This window comes from Haemaphysalis longicornis, unplaced genomic scaffold, assembly GCF_048455015.1.
Source record: "Haemaphysalis longicornis isolate Haplotype H1 unplaced genomic scaffold, Haemaphysalis longicornis Haplotype H1 scaffold_5, whole genome shotgun sequence".
NCBI lineage: Eukaryota > Metazoa > Arthropoda > Arachnida > Ixodida > Ixodidae > Haemaphysalis > Haemaphysalis longicornis.
Window position 1 is genome coordinate 3549689 of NW_027526385.1, and position 18755 is coordinate 3568443.

An 18755-nucleotide genomic window follows, 5' to 3' on the forward strand; every position below is an offset into this window, starting at 1 on the left:
TGTCGAAGTCCTTTTTTTGGTCTTCACCCGGTTGTCTGTCCTTCCTTGACTATTTTGTGCACCATAGTACAGATCTGTTCACAAAGTATTTTGCTTGTGGTCAACCTCTTTAAGCCACTTGATGGTGGTGTTGCGCCCAGGTTTTGGTCTGAATGATTTCAAAATGCTGGCTCATGCATTGCTTCATCATTTAATGAAAGAACAGCATCCAATGTTGCAATCATTAGAGTGTGAAGGCCAAAAAAGATGTTTTTTGTGCTCAGCTTCGAAGGGCAAATCTGGAAAAAACCTGCAACAGGGTCTTTGTATTGCCCTCACTGAAAAATCAGCTATGCAATGGTTGCTAAGCAATTTCCTAATACCGCTGGTTCCAGAAAAGCATTTTAATCTGAAACTGGAAGTTTTTTAATGAAAAGAAATGACAATAAACCCTGAGAACATTCTTAAGAGGATGTGGACACTTGCTACTTCGTTACGGGAAAACTGCTTTTTAGCGAGAAATAAGACTTTTTAAGGCAAGTGTGAATATAGAAAATGTGCACAAGGAATTGAACTTGCCTAATTGCGAAGAAAAACAAAAAGTCATTTTTTCAAAATTTCGCCTTACCCTGTGCCCTTAAAGGCAAGCCACAAGGATGATATTGGCACGGACATGTACGGCCAACACATTGCTAGTAACTGCCACTGATATGAAATCTCGATGCAGAAGGACACGAAGTCAAATTCAATAAAAAACCATACCTAAGCAGCTGATGAATGGACAGTTTACAGGACCTATTTGTGCATAAAAGCATGGTACGGACATATTGCCCTGGGTTCTTTCGTTTTCAGCACGCCTTGAACCTCTTCCACCTCATCTGGGCATATCCAGCTTACTCAACTGACCGTGACCAGTCCCTTGCAACGCAAGTATGCCCGACGACTTCTGAAGAACATGTCCAACATGTCAGAAACAACCCCCAAATTGTACAGCAAATTACGGAATTCGGCCTCAAAACAGGTCTCCACAAAGTAGTACGATGGTGGATCGTTCACCCCCTCCCTAAATGGCCCCCCAAACACACCCTTTGTGGCTCCTGAATGGCTTCTTGAAAAGATGTATGAACCATCTTCCCCTACCCTTTTTCCCATGTCCCACAACAGGGCCTATTGGCCTCCTCCCAATAGTCATCTATTCCATTCCAGCACGCCTGCCTGCAGAGTGCGGGTACTGCTGAAATGGTCATGCATGCCTGGCGGGGGTGACAGCCGAAGGGTTTTCAGAAACACCACCTGTCAATTGCCACTAATAACACGGATGACTTATTTGAAGGAAATTCAAAAGCATTTTTTTTGCATCAAGTTGTGTTTTCCATTGCCGCCATGTAACAGCCTGGAAGGGCTCACAGTATTGAAAATAAAGATGCAACCCATCTTTTTCTACAGCTTTGTGAATCAGGTTGACACCAACACTACACACATTTTACCCATGTCACTTAATCATATCCATTACTACTACTCTATTAAAGAACATTGACAGTAAACGATGCGATTATAGTCACTGATTTTACCGGTAGTTTTTCTTGCATGTCTTGCCAAGTAAAATGGCAAAACTTTTTTGCTATTTACACCGGTCACGACAGGAACAGTCGATGGCCCATGCGGAAGTTTTAACGGCATTACAAATACTCTAGGCTCATTCAAAATGCTCCTGTTGGAAGATTCTCGAGCTGCTTCGCCAGCTGCGTGTGGAAAACACTGGCATGAACTAGCAACTTGTTCAGTAGTACAGGTGGTGCGTCAAACCACTAAAAACTGCATCTGGCCCCAGTCAGGAGGCCTTTGTTGTGGACCACAGCACCAATTTCTTTGAGTGCCCATTGTATCCCATTGTATAAGGATAAGGAAACTTGAGTGCAGGAGGAACTGCAACAGGTGATAGTCTTGCTCCACGCATTAGCAAGAGTTTTCATTAACACACACAATATTGCAATGCCTTGGTGTAATGTGTATGTATTTCTTTCAATGCGATGTTGCGCTTCACAGCTGTGTGCACTCACGAGAACAAGTCAAATCAAAACCATTCGTATTTCTAAAAAAATTTATTGGGCGCACACGCAGCACAAAGCTGCATTACTTTTCCAAAAATCTCCCCCACAATCAAAACAAGTTTGCCTGTGTTTACTCAGTGCATTTGATAACTTTTTGGAGGGGTCTAAAGAATGGCGCGTAATAAAGACGCAGTTCAGGTAACTCAACAAGTGACTGGACGCCTTTTATTGGCTTCAACAAGTCGACAAGAGGTGCAGTTCATTCAAGAATGGCCACCTGGAACAACAGTGCCACGGAAAACAGCAAAAATAACAAGGCAGACCCTTCAGCTTGGGTTACAACCGTGACACCACTCCATTTCATTTGCCTCCACAACAGCAAACTGCTGTCCTCAGACACCAAGAATTCAGGGCCCTTTGAAAGCTACGGTCTGTCTCCTCTTTTCTTCCTCAGTATTCACTGCCCCAATTCTGATCTCCCTATTTGCACAACACTACCACTAACAAGGCATTGCATGCTTTCTCCAGTTTAAGCTGACATCATCTGCAACCAACTTACAGCCACTTGACAACATGCAAACAGAATTAAAAAAAAAAAAAAGCAAAAAAAAAAAAAAAAAACGTCGAGTCCTACAATGCCTGAAGACGCCACCGTCTGTCACCGCAGCTGCCCAGCTGCTGCCTCCCTTTGTTGTATTCATTTGCCGGCCACGAAAGATAGAAGAAATCAGGAAAGAGAAAGGAACAAAGGTGATGAAAGAATTGAACGGACAACCACGAGACTCAAAAGAAGAAGAAAAAAAGGAGATAGAGAGTCCTCAATTTGTAGATAATTCCTAGCGGCTGCATCACTTCTTGACAATTTGGACCACATCCTCGTGGTGGACAACGTGCTGCAGGCCGACACGCTGCGGGCTGTACTTGGTGCTGGTGCCCTGTTCGAGCAAAGCAGAGTGAAAAGTGTGTCACGATAAAACAAGTCGTGCCAAGCCCGCACTCGTAAGGAACGGGCAAGCGAGTCCCAGATCAGGGTTCACACGCATGCAACAACTTTCTTTCAATGAGTTTTGAGCGGTTAGAGGTGGCAAATTATCGCCTTCCCTGTCGTAGAAAAGCGCACAAGTGGTAGCTGCAGCAGCGAACCCATCACTTGGTGGGAAAAGGAAGCTCGTCATGCACGCATTAGTACTGGATCAAGGCTGATGCCTGGCACTCGGATGCTCTCAGCTTTCTACAGGTCATGGAGGAAAGAATACTCAGGAGAGGCCCCCAGCATCTCAATGCATTGCAAAAAGTGTGGAGGAAGTGACGTCATTTTTCTTGAGCCCATGGACAATGTTGCTTACTTGTTTACAACTGCGGTGGCCAAATCTGGGCGAATAGAACGGACAAACTTTTAAGGCGTTTGGTATGTGGCTGCCTTGCTACGCTTGCAAACCAGCGCAGTCGCTACGACAAACGTTTTTAGATTAGGCCAGTTTGAAAACTCCGCCGTCGGAGGCGGCCTTAACTACCCCGGCCGCAGCGGCGCTTGCATCGCGTCGAGATCGGCGGAGCCAGGGCAGAGCGAGCCGCTGCCGCTGCCGGCGACCTGCCGGGAAAATCCCCTTCGCTTGGCGTTGGCGAGGGCCACAGTTTATTTTTTGCTCACTTTGCGTTTCTCCGTTGTGAAGTGAAGTGAAATTTATCGCTGCTGAGATGTAGCGCGCAAAGACCGCAGTGCTGTACAACCCCATAAAATGCTCCCGTCGTCTGCATTCGCCATCCCGCAAGCCTGTTTCTATGACGACGACAAACGCTACTTTGCCAGGCTTAAGAACTGAAAAATCGTCCTTCTATCTCAAAAACGAAGGCCGTTTTTCGATTGAAACTTTGGGTGAGGGTTAAAATGGGCAAATTGAAGGCGAAATCAACAGCTTAGAACATGACATCGCACCAAGGAATTAGCGACGAAGCTGTGCTCGCTTCGAACCGGGAGGGCAGGGCGACACCATGTTTGTCAAATCAAACCGGAGACAGCAAAGGATGATGGGATAGAGTGCTGCGCTCCGTGGGCTCAAGTCATGGCGGGACTCGGCTTCACAAATGTGACGTCGGGGCATCTCTCCTAACCTTTTCTTTCCTCCATGCTACAGGTTGTGGCATCGAAAATCCAGCCTAGCCTATATCAACAGAGGCACAGTTGTACAGCCATAAAACTAGCAAACGCGAAACTGAAACATACTGCTCGCGGGGGAATTGGTATACCACTATATTTTAAAAGCCACATTTCCCAATCGCACTATTTGTGTGTTCTGGTTCATATTTTTGTGCTTGCACTTCATTTGCCCACGACTGTACATAAAATGCACTCGGTGGGGAGAGGTGTCAAAGTACGCTTTGAACTACTGCTTCCTGCTTGGCACATTACTTTGAACTCTGTTCTTAACGCAACCTCGCATTTTCTCGCACCGATAAAGGCGTGCTGCTCCTTTTCTCCTCAGGAGATGAAAAGCACAGCATTGGCAGTCTTTCCCTCCTGGGAAACCAAGTGACTTGTCCATGCACAAGAGCTCAAAGCAGTGCCAAAAACAAGTCGAAACTTCAAGACTCACCCACACCAGTGCATACTTGAAGACGTGGACGATGCTGCGATGAATGGCGTGACACTGGACACAGAGCACGGGGGAAGTTGCGAGTGAGAACACGCTCGTGCACAAGGATTGGGCAAACCTTTCAGGCAATGCCTGCCTTGTAAAACATGCAATTTTCAGGGCATCACAAGCCTCTAACATTTACATAAAAATATATCATTTGTCCCTACCGTATGACATTTATATGATGAATTCCAAGACAGAAACAACATGCAATCAATTAGTGACTCACACACCCTCAAAGTTTCAAAAACGTCGCAACATTCTTGTCGCCAGCTTGTTAAAAAATAAACTATATTACAAATATAAAAAGTATTCTAAACCAAGAATTTCTTTCCTTTGTTACCTTGTCATAGAAGATGTGTGAGGACAGGCAGGAAGAAGGAGCTTACCACATGCTCGACGGTTGCGTTCCTACGGAGGATAAGGCCATCTTCGAAGTCTGGGGGGCCTGCAAAATGGTGCCAAGAAGCAGCCATTCAGAACGCCGCCAGTGCATTAAGCAATGGCTGAAAGGCAGTGAGAAGGGGGGAGAGGCCACTCACAGCCGCGCTTCTTGGTGTAGACCTGGATCAGGGCCAGGTAGTCCCACAGCCTCTCCAGAAAGTAGTCCAGGTTCAGCTTCATGTTGCAACTGGCAACGAAGGACAGCAGGTGAACACAGACGCAGAAGGTGCAGCGCTATCCACTTGCAGCTACCAAATTGTGCTTACGACTAAAACTGCCACATTCTCTTTAAGAAGGACCGACACCCTTTTTTTTTTTTTTTTTTTTGTCGAGTATATTTCCTTTATTCCAAATTGAAGGGCATCACTTAAAACGATTTTGCTGATACAGATAAACAACAGGTTTCGATTTAAGGCTCGCATGAGTGAAGCAGAAACGAAACAAAAGTGATAGACATCAGTGACAGTAAACTCACCCTTCAAGAATGCATTTCACAGTGAAGAACTGCGTGATTTCAGCTTACTGCTTTCCCACTAGCTTAATAACTAGACGACAGACTAAAGAAGCAAGATCACTCAGCCCCGTATTCACAAACATAACTTCAGTATCACTTTTGCTTTTGACACTTTTCACTGTCTTAGCACGTTTCAAGGACGAAACTTGTGCTGAAAGGACCCATTTTCGCAAACTTGATGCTATTTTACGCACTCGAAATTAGTGAGAGGGTGCTAACTGGGATGCTGTGCCGGGCGTCGACGTTCCTCTTTCTCGCTGGGGGAGATAGCATTTAAAATTGTTTCAGCTTCATTTAACTTCCCTTCAAACTGTTAAAATATAAGCTTTGCCTTGGAAGGACATAATTTTTCTTTTTCTGGCAGCAGAAACAATCACTGACGAACCGGCACCACAGAAAGCTGTGGAGACATGCAACTACATGGCATCAAGTAGGCCTAGCTTGTAACCGACCGCCACACTCATACGTGGAAACTCATGGTAGTTTGCACTGCGGGCGAAATTCACTAAATTAATGCATTTCTCGAGCCGATTTTTTTGAAAATGCGTGAAAAACAATGGCTCATCAGCGAAGGGAATTCGTTACCTCAAGGTTAACCGTCGCAACGCCTTCATTGCATAGAGGTCGCAAAAACATGGGCTTCAATGAGGCTGGCAATGGGGAATTGAAAAGCTCAGTTAGTATATCTAGGAATTCGTTACATCCAGGTGTAACTGTAGCGCCCCCTAACTTTTGAAATAGCATGCCCCACCAAGAGGAATGCTGGCAGCGATGACAGTGAGCCGTGCTGCAACACACTTCTACCTGCACATGGGATGGAAAGAGGTGTTCAAAAACTTGTCCCTGGCTAAAACAACAATTATGCGCAGCCTTTCCTATTCCTTCATACGGTTTTTCAATCACGTGTTGAAATCGACGGAGTTGTTTGGACGAGTACGGTAGGGCCACCTTTAGACGCCACATTGCGCTAACTTTCAGAATTCAGAAATTTCAGTGCCGAAATAAAGTTATTTCCGCCTGTTTATTTAGAAGTTCCTTGCGGTTACTCCAGTATACAAAACGCTGGCTATCATATAAGCTCATGACACGTACTCCACAAAAATCGGCTGTCTGTCCCCTAAAAACCAGTGAGCTCTGTGACCAAAAAAGTGACCATTTCTTAAAAAAAAAAAACATTTATCAATGCGCTAAGGTTAGTCCACCTTTAAAGCAAGTACAGGTGGTGTCACATGCAACTGGAACAAGGATTTATGAATATCACAAAATACTTGTTGTACTGGCTTTATATGAGAGGCATTACCGGTTTACAGGAAGCTTTTTCTATTTGAAAGCAATTTCCGGAAGTAGACGTTCCCATAAATTTACGAGACCATGTTCCAATTACTTTTGACGGCACCTGTACATAGAGAAATACATTGCAAATATGTAGAGCTTGCAAGCTTGTGGCCGCATTTATCGCAAGAGTGCAGTTGTAGGAACGAAAGGCCCACCAAGAGGACGGTCATTGCTCCCGCAACCTGGCGAGGTAGCAACAGGGCTGGTCACAAATAGTACTAACCACGGCGAACACCGAGGCAGGCTAGGCAAGAGGAGGTTGCCAACGAACACGTAGTCAGCGTACCTGACGACAACACTGTGTGGCTGCCGGGCGAGCCGGTCGACCTCCTCGATGGAGACCTGGTCGATCTTGTTGTAGACGTAGAGGCAGGGCAGGTAGACGCGGTTGCGCAGGATGACGTCAATGAGCTCGTCCGGGGAGCAGTCCTCGCGGAAGAGCACCTCGGCGTTGAAGATCTTGTACTCGTGCAGCACCATCTGCACCAGCTTCTCGTCGCACTTGGTCAGGTTGCAGGTGGCGTTGAAGCTCAGGCCGCCCGCCTTCTTCTCCTTGAAGTAGATGTTCGGGGGAAGCTTGTTCAGCCGGATGCCCACCGCCTCCAGCTCCTGCTCCAGCAGCTTCCTGCAAGGAAGACGGGGGGTTGGAGGGCAGGCTCTTCGTCCAACTTGCCAAGACTCAAAGGGCACATGAATATATGCGTAAAAGCGTAAAGGTGCTTTCAAGAAACATATGGCGCGCAGACAAGCTTTTCTTCTTTTTAAAGACATTCAACAGAAATTTGTAATAGGTGGCACATCCAGCCACAAACTTTACCCGTTACTACTGCTTCCAAAACTGTGATGTTTTACTGTAAGCGGGTCTTCACATTAAGCTCATTACCCCAAGTGGCCTTTACACGACACGGGCAAGCATGGTGATTGGCAGTTATGCTGACCTACTCTTTCGGTTATGTGCACAGAGCTGCAGCGATATAACTTCCAAAACATTTTATTCAAACAAGCACCCACCAACAGGGCGAAGTTCTCGCCAACCAAAGATGAACCGCGAAACATAGCTTGCAAGAAGACTAGACACGAGAGATTTGGCCCAATCGATGGATGAGCGAGAAGCGGCGACTCCCTCCCTCCTCCCTCTCACCTGTGCACTTCACTCTTGCCAGCATCCAGCATCATGACAACCAGGTCGGCCGTGCGGGCGACGGCAATCACCTGGCGACCTCGCCCCTTGCCTGTGGTGGCACACAGGCACAGAGAACGGTATGAGCACCCAGATCCAACCATGGCTTCCACTCATTAGGGCAGCGTTTCACCTCAATGCCGATGACAAGCACAAGGGATCCAACCGTACCCCTCCTTTTATTCTTGTTGCCTCTGCTTCCATTACACTGCCTTCCTCAAAATTGTTCTAACCACACCAAAAAAATTTGTCCAGAGGCGAATTTCCTTCTTTACTGATGATTAGAAACTTGTTATCAGCCCCAGGAGAAGCCTTGCTTAGTGTGTCTACGATAAAAAAGAAAATTGACAGTGTATCATGATTTTTTCGCTTGCTTTTACACTTTTCCATGCCACCGGGATAAAGAGCTAAAACACAAAAAAAGAAAGGTGACCCCCTCCCCCAGAAAAAATACATAAATAAAGAAACGACCCTTCATGGGGTAGGGGGTGGAAAAAAAAGAAGTTTCTTTGACATGCAATGTCGTTTATTGTAGCATTTTCCTAGAGCGAAATTAACATAATGTTTTTGGTCATTGCTCAAAATGTACTTCACTGAAAACTAGATGTACATGCTTAGTCCATTAAAAGCTCTTTTTACATCTGAACCGCGGCGGCGGCATTTCATTCTGTTGTTCCTCCCCTTAGTCCCCCTCCAACCTCAGGCAGCGCACTCGCTCGTGTATTTTCTCTGCTCACGTGCCTTTGCGCAGCTTGTCGATACATATGTATCACCATTGTTGCTGGATTGACGCTTATAATACGAAAAAAAAAAAAAAAGCGCCACGATGGCCAAAAAACTGGCCAATGACAACCAATTTTAGGAACGGACCAGCAACTGGCTGCTGTCGAAAAAACGGTTCGGGCTGGTCAAAAACCGGGCAGGTGGCAACCCTACCAGATGCCTATCGCCAATACTCAAAGCCAGCTCGACTGCACAAGTGTGCACTGAACGGAGACACCAACAACGCAAATTTTTCAGATGCACAGCATTTTGGCTGTGGTCACCACCAAAATGGCAGCCAGCACTGTTGACTAACAGCCGTTCTCAGCAATAAATGTGTTTCTTCTTCTTCAACAGGCACCAGTAACATGTGTTATGCTATGCTTTAGCATTTGCAAGCACACAACTTAGAAGCCGCATGTCAAAGCGAACAGAAAGCTGTTGCGGTTCCCATGGCATAACACAGCAGGCAAAAGTACGCACCTTGGGAAGCACCTTCAATGATACCGGGCAGATCGAGAAGCTGTATGTTGGCCCCTTTGTACTGCAACAGACACCAAAACGGAAACATGGCACAGCCGTAGGGAGCACGTGTAAGGGAAATTCCGCAAGCTGCCGCAAATGGACAAACTTCAAAGCATTTCCTATTTATGCTACTCTAGGTTCCAATGAATTGTGCTTGACGTGGGACCTACATTAATTATCCCATAAAGGCATTTCTTTTTGTGCACTCTCTACAAGCTTTTAAACACCCCCAGAACTAACGAGAGTATTCTGAGAAACAGGGCCTCACCTCGATGACGCCCGGGATGCAGGTGAGTGTGGTGAACTCGTACGAGGCAGACTCGCTGTGCGTGTCGGTCATAATGTTGAGCAGGGTGGACTGCAAGGGCGACACAATGCACTTCACTTCATGCCTTGCAGATGCAGAAAAAGAAAGGAATATCAACCGAAGCTCTAGCAAACCCAAAATGCTCGCACTGAATTTCTTTAATTTATTTTTTGGGCAACAACACCCGACTGACATTGCCATTTTTATTTCTTTTCCAGTTAAAGTTTTGTTGGGGCCTGCCAACAAACAAGATTTCAAAGGTTTACAAAGGTGAACAGCTTCTTGGAATTTTTCTCTCAAGGTTATATTTGTGTCTCATCTTACAAGGGTTGCTTAAGTGGAGCTTGACTTTCCACATTCTCGGTGACAAACTCGCCCAAATGAAATTGAAGCCACTCAAAGCTGAGAGTGAAAGTTTGCCAAATTTTCCCTCTTCCTTGAAAAATTTTTTGTTCAGCGCTGCCTCTGCAAGCCCATTTTCCACCATTTAAGGCCCATTCACACTTGCGACAAAAGCGAGTGAAAGCGACGGGAATTCCGTCGCTTTCGATCGTGCAACGATCGTGTTTGTCGAATGGTCAGGACCAATTTTTGTTGCCACGCGACAAAGCGACAAAATTCCCATCACTTTCACTTGCTTTCGTTGCAAGTGTGAACGGGCCTTTACTCTTCATTGACTCCCCATTTACTCCTGCGCTCATTTCCAAATTTACAGAAATATAGGATGAAATAATAGGGAGAAGGATAACAAATATATTTCTGCAAAGCCTGTGCTCGAAGATAGTTTTCTTACAAACAACATTTCCAGAATGGTATAACTACAGTGCACACCCGAGCAAAGGACCAGACGTCTTCCGAAATTGCTTTTCTTTTAGTCAGTGCTCTCGAGCCAGTGTTTTGCTACAGCACAAGCTATACATGCCGCTTGACTCTGCCCCTACTTGAACAAGGGTTCCAAGAAACAGCTGGCAGGTTCTAAAAATGATCCTAATAGCTATGCTCCGGGTATGACTACTGGCAGATCATCCTTGGTGGCCCTTCATGCTTAAGTGAGGTAAACATTTTGGTTGCAACATGACACGAGAGATATATGCAACAATATAAACAGAAGGACAAAGTACAGAGGAACAATGGAAGAAGACACAACCACAATGCAATGTGGCGGTTGGCGACACATTAAAACAGCCCCTTCACAACACAAAAAGGGAGAAAAGGGTGGTACCTTGCCGACCGATGGAAATCCAATGAGGGCAACGCGGGCATCGCCTGACTTCATAACATCGAACCCCTCGCCCTGGAAGGAAAATTCACAGGCAGTTTGTAGGCTCGAAGTTTGGGGGAATGCTTTCACAGGAGGGCAGTGCAGCATTGCCATTCCATGTCAGGGCCAAAGTTGTGACTATCTTGCACACAAAAATGTGGAAACGTCAGAAAAAAGAAGAGAAAAACAGAGCAAGAGCTTGAAGCTAGGACCCGAGTGATGCAAACGTGAACCCTTCCCCTCCCCACACACAGTCCCAAGACATCCCTTCTGCAACAGGTGCTGTGCTATGTTCTTATGGCAACAGCTGTACTACTGATGTTCACTCCCACGTTAGTGGGCAAAAGTGTGAGACTGGGATAGTGCAGCACTGGCTCAGTGGCACAAGGTGCTGTGTGGCTGAGCCCAAGGATGCGGGTTCGATCCCAGCTGCGGTGGCTGCTTTTCTGCCGGAGGGGGTGAAAAGCGAAAAAGCCCGTGTGCCAAGATGTCAGGCAACATGAAAGATTTCCAAGGCTTCAGAGATTTCCTCACAAGTACGTGGAAGCAGGCTGGGACTAAAGGCTACAAAAGATGCCCCAGGTGGGCAAAATCAATAATCTGGAGCCCTCCACTATGGCGCACCTCATTGCCCAAGTGTAGCTTTGATGCCTTAACCGCCCCCCCCCCCCCCCCCTTCCAATTATTTTTTGTATCCTTCCTTGGCATATGCAGCTCCCCTTTTTCATGAGGTAAGCAACAGCTGTGGTAGCCACAGAACAGCCGACAGACCATGCACAGTGACAAAGCTGAGACCACAGGACAGTACGCCGTGTTGGTGTGATGAATACATGAATAATGTCATTGAAGGCTCACGCATGGCCCTAGCACAATCGGCACAGCCCACACCACCATAGTGACATATAGTTCTGCACTTCAGGCGTTCCTCGCATGAAGAGGCTGGACACCAGTCCGGTATTGCACTGCACCCTACCTTGCTGTGTGCGATAGGTACAAGGCAGCACTATACAGTTTTCGTCCAACCACGAAGAGGCGCCAAAGCTATCAAGTGTGCCTCCAACACAATTGCACTGGATAATCTCAACTTTCCTTTTTCAACACTTGTGGAGACCCCCAAACCTGTTCTTGAGATAGTACAACTAAGCAACAAAATAATTTTGGCCATGGGAAAGGCAGAGTTACTAAAGTTTAGGCCAATGTCAGCATGATGACCGAGCAAATCGTGCACAAAGCACTGTTCAAAATGTATCCGCCACGGTGGCTCAGTGGCTATGGCATCGTGCTGCTGGGCCCAACTATGAGTAGTTCGATTTGTGGCCACAGTGGCCGCTTTTCTGATGGAGGCAAAAAGCACAGACGTTCGTGTGTATGAGATTTAGGCGCACGCTAAAGATCCCCAGGTGGTCAAAATTAATTCAAAGCCTTCCACTCCGGCACGCCTCATCGCCTGCGTTGTGTCGTGCGTTAAACCCTGCAATCAATCAATCATTGATTTTGATTTGATTGTAGGGTTTATCGCGTCGACGCAACGCAGGCGATGAGGCGCGCCGGAGTGGAGGGCTTTGAATTAATTTCGACCACCTGGGGATCTTTAGCGTGCGCCTAAATCTCGTACACACGGGCCAATCAACCAAGCAATTTGTTCAAAACGTTTAACACAGCCAAATGATAGTTGCATAAAAGGGCCTTTAGAAAAAAATTTTGTGGTATGCGCAATGAAATAGGGCTACTCTGGATTGTTGCCCATCACTTGCAAACAACACCCAAGAATGACTTGGCACGCAACAATGGCAAAAGAGATTTTCGGGGTAAACATTCACAGTCACTTGCCTTCTCCTTCGATTTGCCCTGGGGTTCCAAAAGCTGAGTCCTGTACTTTGCTAACTTGGCCTTGAGCAAGCCCAAATGGTATTCGGTGGCTATGCGAAAGAAAAAGGTAAACACAACAAAAACCACACTTAGCATTTTGAGCGAAGGTAGCATTATTAATGGAACATTGCCTTGCTTGCACTTTTTTTGCCAAGAACGCGCAAGGTTGTAGAGTTCTGATCCAACGGAACGCGTTCGAATTAGCCTGAAGCGTTAGCGAAAATCTCCGTGAAACAACAGCACTTTAATGATCAAAGAGAGCGTTGTTTTTAGAGACAGTGCACTGAGCGTGTTCTAATTTGCTGGAACGCGTTCAGATCTGAACGCAGTGTTTACAAAAAGTTTTCTAACCACTGTCCTCCTATAACTGGACCACTTCGCACTCTGCACCACCCTTGACAGTACGAAAGTACCGATGTTCAAAAACCGTGCTTCGTCGCCGGGTGGAATGCCACCATACAGCGCATGGCGATTCCACAATGTTCTGCAGCTGTCTCAAGACCTGACAGGTGATGGGCCAAATTCCCAGGCTTTTTATTTTCGATATGATATCAGATTCGCTGACATTTACGTTTTTATTTTCGTAAGTTCCCGCTTTTTGTCTACTCGGGCATACCCGACCACGACGGCAGCTAGCTGTCAATGGAACGCCGTCCCGTGCGCCATCGTGGCACCAGTTCCAATCATAATTTGACGTACACTAGGCTCATTCCAACTACTCGACGGCACGCCTTTTCAGAGGCGCGGAATCGAGGCAAGTAACGACTTGACACGCACCCTTGTTTTTCTGTGTGCGAGAGATTTCTCTCTCGATTTCGCTGATCTTTTCGAGGATCCCCATGTTGGCTCGGCTGTGCGGGGCACAAAGTCACTGGCAAGAACCGAAACCTCCGATTAAAGCCGTGTATCGTTCTGCCGGAACCAGATGGTGGCTGTCGCCAACGCGGTACTCGCCGCAAACAGCAACCGCACCACGCCGTGGAACAACCCAGAAGAACCTCACAACCGGAACAACATGAACGCCGCCATCTTGACCGACACGCAGCATTGGTGGCGCCGTCTTTCATTGGTATCATCATCATTCGTCTACGAAAGCAGACGTCGGCTGCGTTCCAATTCGCAGACAGCTTCGTAGACAGCCTACGAAGCAGTCTAACTAGACGTCTAAAGGAATAAAATTGGAACGGCCGCCATTATTCCCACCGGGTGAAAATAACGCTTTTCGGCCAAAAGCGTTATATCCACCCATGCGTCATTTCCGGTTAAAGATTTTGCTTACAAGCCAATAACTCCTTATTGTAGTGCTATAATATATAAAAAGATAACTATTAAGATTTAAAAAGCAAGCACAACGACAACATTTCTTAAAATAGAGCAAGTTTGTATCTTAACTTCCGGTTTTAACGACTGCAGTAGGTGAAGACTATATTTACATTTTCTTGCTTCACAATAGGTTAAAATTGTTATGCGCAGAATTATTTGAGCTTATTTTGTGGACAAAATTGGTTTGTGAGGCAGTTTGGAACAGTTTGGTTGGTGCAGTTCTCATGTTGGCCACAAAGGGCAGCGCGAGCGGTATTGTTTGCGCGGCGCGTTCAAAACTGTGCTGGAATTCGTGTGAACGCAGTGTGCTCCTTATTCTGTCGTAGCTTTGTGATTTTTATAATTATACTGGGTATACTGTTATCTGGATCTGGTTGATGATATATAGACACAACCGCTGATCAATGGCGGGGGGAGGTCTAACTCAGCTTGCTCAAGAGGCATCTTACACTGCCCAATCTGGCCGGACAGCATTTCTGGATCTGGCGTTTGCCACAAATGCCACCCTAGTGCACAGTTGCAAGCTTTCTCCGAGTCTTCCTGGATCAGACCACTCCGCACTCGCGGTTGACATCTTTCAGCACCTGCCTAAATACGGCCGTTTTGCTAAGACGGTACAGCTGTTCCACAAAATGGACGTTCCACATCTGCAGCAGCTCGTGCACCTGGCCCCATGGTCCATGGCTCTCTCTGAGGAGTCTCCCAATGATATATACGACGTCTGGCTTGACTTCATGACGGCCATCCAAAAAGAGTGCCTACCCACACGTCCCTCTTCCTCACGTCACCCCTGGATAACCCGTGACATTGTAAAACTTTGTCGCCGCAAAAAGAAACTCTTTCACAAGGCCAAGCGTACCGGCAATGCAAGCCACTTGAACAGAGCAAAAGAACTTCAGCGTGAATTGAAACGGCTCATCTATGTGTCGCATGCCCGTTACGTGCAGTCAATCGCTGCCAAAGCCTCGCAGTGCCCCAAGCTTTTCTGGGCCTATGTTAACTCACAACGGAAGTCCCAACCAGCTCCGCAGTTCTCCACCCAAGACGCCGTTCTCACCGATCCCCAATCCATCGCCAACCTCTTCAGCTGCCACTTCTCTCAAACTCAAACTGCCGATCCTACCCCACCAACTGCACCACCTGGTTTGCAAGCTAGCCCCCCTAATACCCAATTCGACCTGACAGCCATTACCCCTGCTGCAACTCTGCGCGCTCTTAACCGTCTTAACCCCTACCAAGCAGCCGGACCCGACGGCATCACACCTGCAGTACTGAAAGCTTCAGCCCCTCAAATTGCCCCCGTCCTCTCATCAATGTTTTCCCGTTTCCTCATCATGGGATGTTCCCCCGAACACTGGAAGCTATCGTTTGTCACACCTCTTCTGAAAGGTGTCAGTTTACCAACCGACCAAACCTCGTCCTACCGACCAATCTCCGTTACCTCAATTGTTTGCCGCACCATGGAACGTGTCGTCTCGAAAGAGCTCACTGAATACCTGGAGCAAAATTCCCTCCTGTCCCAATACCAATTTGGCTTCCGACCTGGCCGCTCTTGTGCCTCAGCGCTTGCTCTTGCAGTCCATATCCTGAGCGACCACATGGATAGCAAGGTACCCTGTCACGTACTGCAGATCGACTTTCGTCAAGCCTTCGACATGGTAAACCATGCCCTTCTTGTTGAAAAACTTGGTCTCTTTGGCATACACGGCAACCTTCTTCGTTGGCTCACGGACTTCATTGCCCACCGCCAGTTTCAGGTTCTCTTTCATGGCTGCCGCTCCGAGCGCACACCAGTTCACTCGGGTGTCCCGCAGGGCTCCGTCCTTGGCCCAGTATTTTTCAACATCTTCATCAACGACATAACGAACAACCTTGAGTCCACGCCCCTACTGTACGCTGACGATGTCACCCTCATCCAACCGATCCGAACATCCAAATCTCTTCTTTCCTTGCAGAATGACTTGAACAAAATTGTTTCCTGGTCCAATCGTAATCGGCTCCCGTTAAATCTCTCAAAGTGCACCTCTATGATCTGCACAGCACGCCGCCCAGCCAACTTAGACCTCCCTGTCCTGAAGATACTTGACACTCCACTCACGCAGACTACAAAGATAAAGCTTCTAGGTGTCACCATCGACAACAGACTCTCCTTCAGCGTACACATGGACGCCACCATTGCCCGTGCGCGTCGTCTCTTCGCATTCGCCCAGCGCGCTACATCCGGCGCTGGACCGGTTGCCCTGCGAACACTATTCACAGCGCTTGTGCTTCCCCAGTTGGAGTACTGTGCCCCTGTGTGGTTGCCGCATCAGGCCTCCCGTTTTGCACGTCTCACGAGTGTACAGAGGCGGGCAGCATTTGCCATCCTCAAGAGGTCCTCCCCACCCGACCGTCCTTACCGAGACTACCGAACACCGGAGCTGCTTCGCGCCGTCGGTTGGCAGCCCCTTGCGCAGAGGTACGACGCTGCATCACTCCGGCTGCTTCTGGCAGTCGTCAGCCCTCTCGGTGCCCCCCACCCACTGGCAGGGTATATTCGTCGCACCAGGACCAACGACTTGGCCCCCATCCTTGGCCGGACAGTGCGCCACCAGAACTCCTTTGTTCCGCGCGTGGTGAGCTTGTGGCGCTCCCTCCCCAGTGCGCTCAGGAGCCAACCTGCCACTGACGCTGATGCAGTGAAAAGCCTTTGCCGCCAAGCAGTGCGCCACCTGAGAACTGTCCACTGATCGTCTGATTCAACCCGCCTCTCTCCTTTCATCCTTTTCACCCCACCTCCCCCTCCCTCCTTTTCTTGCGCTGTAAAAGTCGGTGTGCTGGGCCTTTCGGTATGGGCCTTTGGCCTTTCCAGCACACCCCAGCCCTCCTGGGTTGAAATAAAGTATTGTTATTGTTATTGTTATTGTTAGCCACGACCACTTTGCACTTGTAGTTTCAAAGCCAACACGTCGCGCCTAGCCATCTAGGATGGCTGTGCGCAACATACTCGCGAAAACAACGTGCAGGTGTACGACAGTTGGCGCAATAATGTCTATGTTTCCATAAATATCAATAGAATAAAGTACTGCCACACGTTTTATATGCAAAAACTTTTCAAAGTCTCTTTGGAAGCGTAATAAAACCGATCCTCTTTTTTTCTTGTAAATTTAGGCGATCAAGGTGACTACCCGGCCTTTCTACCACTCAGCTAATGTAATTTCGTGACGTGCGTGCAGAAATCTGCTGTACGCCAGATGAGCGTTGTCAACCAACGCATCGATCGCCGATCGGGATTGGTGCACGTGAACTATCTTTATAAAGATAGTTTGAGGGCATATAAAGTATACTTATAAACATAACGCCTGAGACCAGCAGTTAGCAAAGTAACGGACAACCTATCTCGTAAGTGATCGCCTATTGCCTAACCGTGTCAACTCAGCAGTAATGTCGATAAAGAGGGATGTAGACCTAAAAATGCGAAAAGGGGAGGGTATGCTAATATATCTTAGTTATTTACGCCAATGGTGCCAAAAGGCGTAAATGTTACTTATTCACACCAATATTGATTATTACTGCGTTTTCTGGTGGCAGCAAGAAACTAAACGCGCACGCGCACGTACGCTTCAGCCTGCATCTAACTTTCGCAGTTTTCTTAGATTGTTCGTTATATATAAAAAAAGAAGCTCACGCTGTACGTATATTCTTGGCGCTTATCTACCTAGTATATTATTACTAGCAGTTGTTTCCAGTTTCAAAATTTTACGAATTCAGGGGGGTAAAAATTGGGGCTTATACCGCGTCGATTCGGTCTTGGTAGGACAATCAAATCTTGATCGCAGTAAAGAAATGTTGAATTGACCCGAGTAAAACGCGTAGCTTTATACACTAATGGGACTCCTAAACTTGATCGAAGCAACTGATAAAATCAGACTAAACGAGGTTGAATTAACGATAGTTGACAGACTTTCCATCGTTATTTCAACCCAGGCCTACGGGGACCGCTAAAATTTAGTTTAATAAGCGGAAAATGGGACTGACAAAAAATACATAGCTTTGTATACCCTAAGTCGTACCTCATGATTCAACTGAAATAAGTTAGCAGATATAATTAAGCTACGTATCAAATAAAGAGAGTCGGCTACATTAAAGTTTGGAAACAGCTAGTGGATAAATCGGGTTTTTATGAGTGCCATATTTTAGAAATTTCTCTTCTAGTCCCGCAAGGAAGAATTAATTACCAGCGACCTTTTGTGATGGCAGGATCACCGGGACAGCACAAGAAAGTGAGCTGTGTTTCCTAACGCGCGCTTATCCATGCGACGTTTGACAAATGTTCGTATTATAATAAAACGAATATCGCCGGTTTATTTTTTAGTTAACGACAACGCCTGCACTGAGGGTTTATGAAGCTTGTAGGAAGTGGTATAAAAGTATACTACTTTTCTCGGAACCCAGTGCTCGCGCTTTCTGGACGCTCTCGTGAGCCAGGGTGCACAACTAAAAAAATGCGCGCCAATCCACCCTGTGAAGGTGGTTGGAAAGCGAAGCTGTAAACGACACATATAACGGTTGCCCATGCGACGTCACTTG

At 47.0% G+C, this 18755-nt stretch overlaps 1 protein-coding gene across 1 annotated transcript; it reads right to left on the bottom strand.

The window, feature by feature from the left end:
• Window positions 1-2229: 2229 nt before the first annotated feature.
• Window positions 2230-13924, bottom strand: LOC144137816 (developmentally-regulated GTP-binding protein 2). The gene is made up of 11 exons (XM_077669819.1): window positions 13641-13924; window positions 12825-12913; window positions 10956-11027; window positions 9695-9784; window positions 9385-9445; window positions 8101-8191; window positions 7246-7584; window positions 5209-5297; window positions 5056-5114; window positions 4625-4678; window positions 2230-2965 (listed from the first exon to the last, which is right to left on the bottom strand). Exons 1-11 carry the CDS (start codon window positions 13702-13704, stop codon window positions 2879-2881), a joined length of 1095 nt encoding a protein of 364 aa, XP_077525945.1. The 5' UTR covers window positions 13705-13924; the 3' UTR covers window positions 2230-2878.
• Between the last annotated feature and the right edge of the window lie 4831 nt (window positions 13925-18755).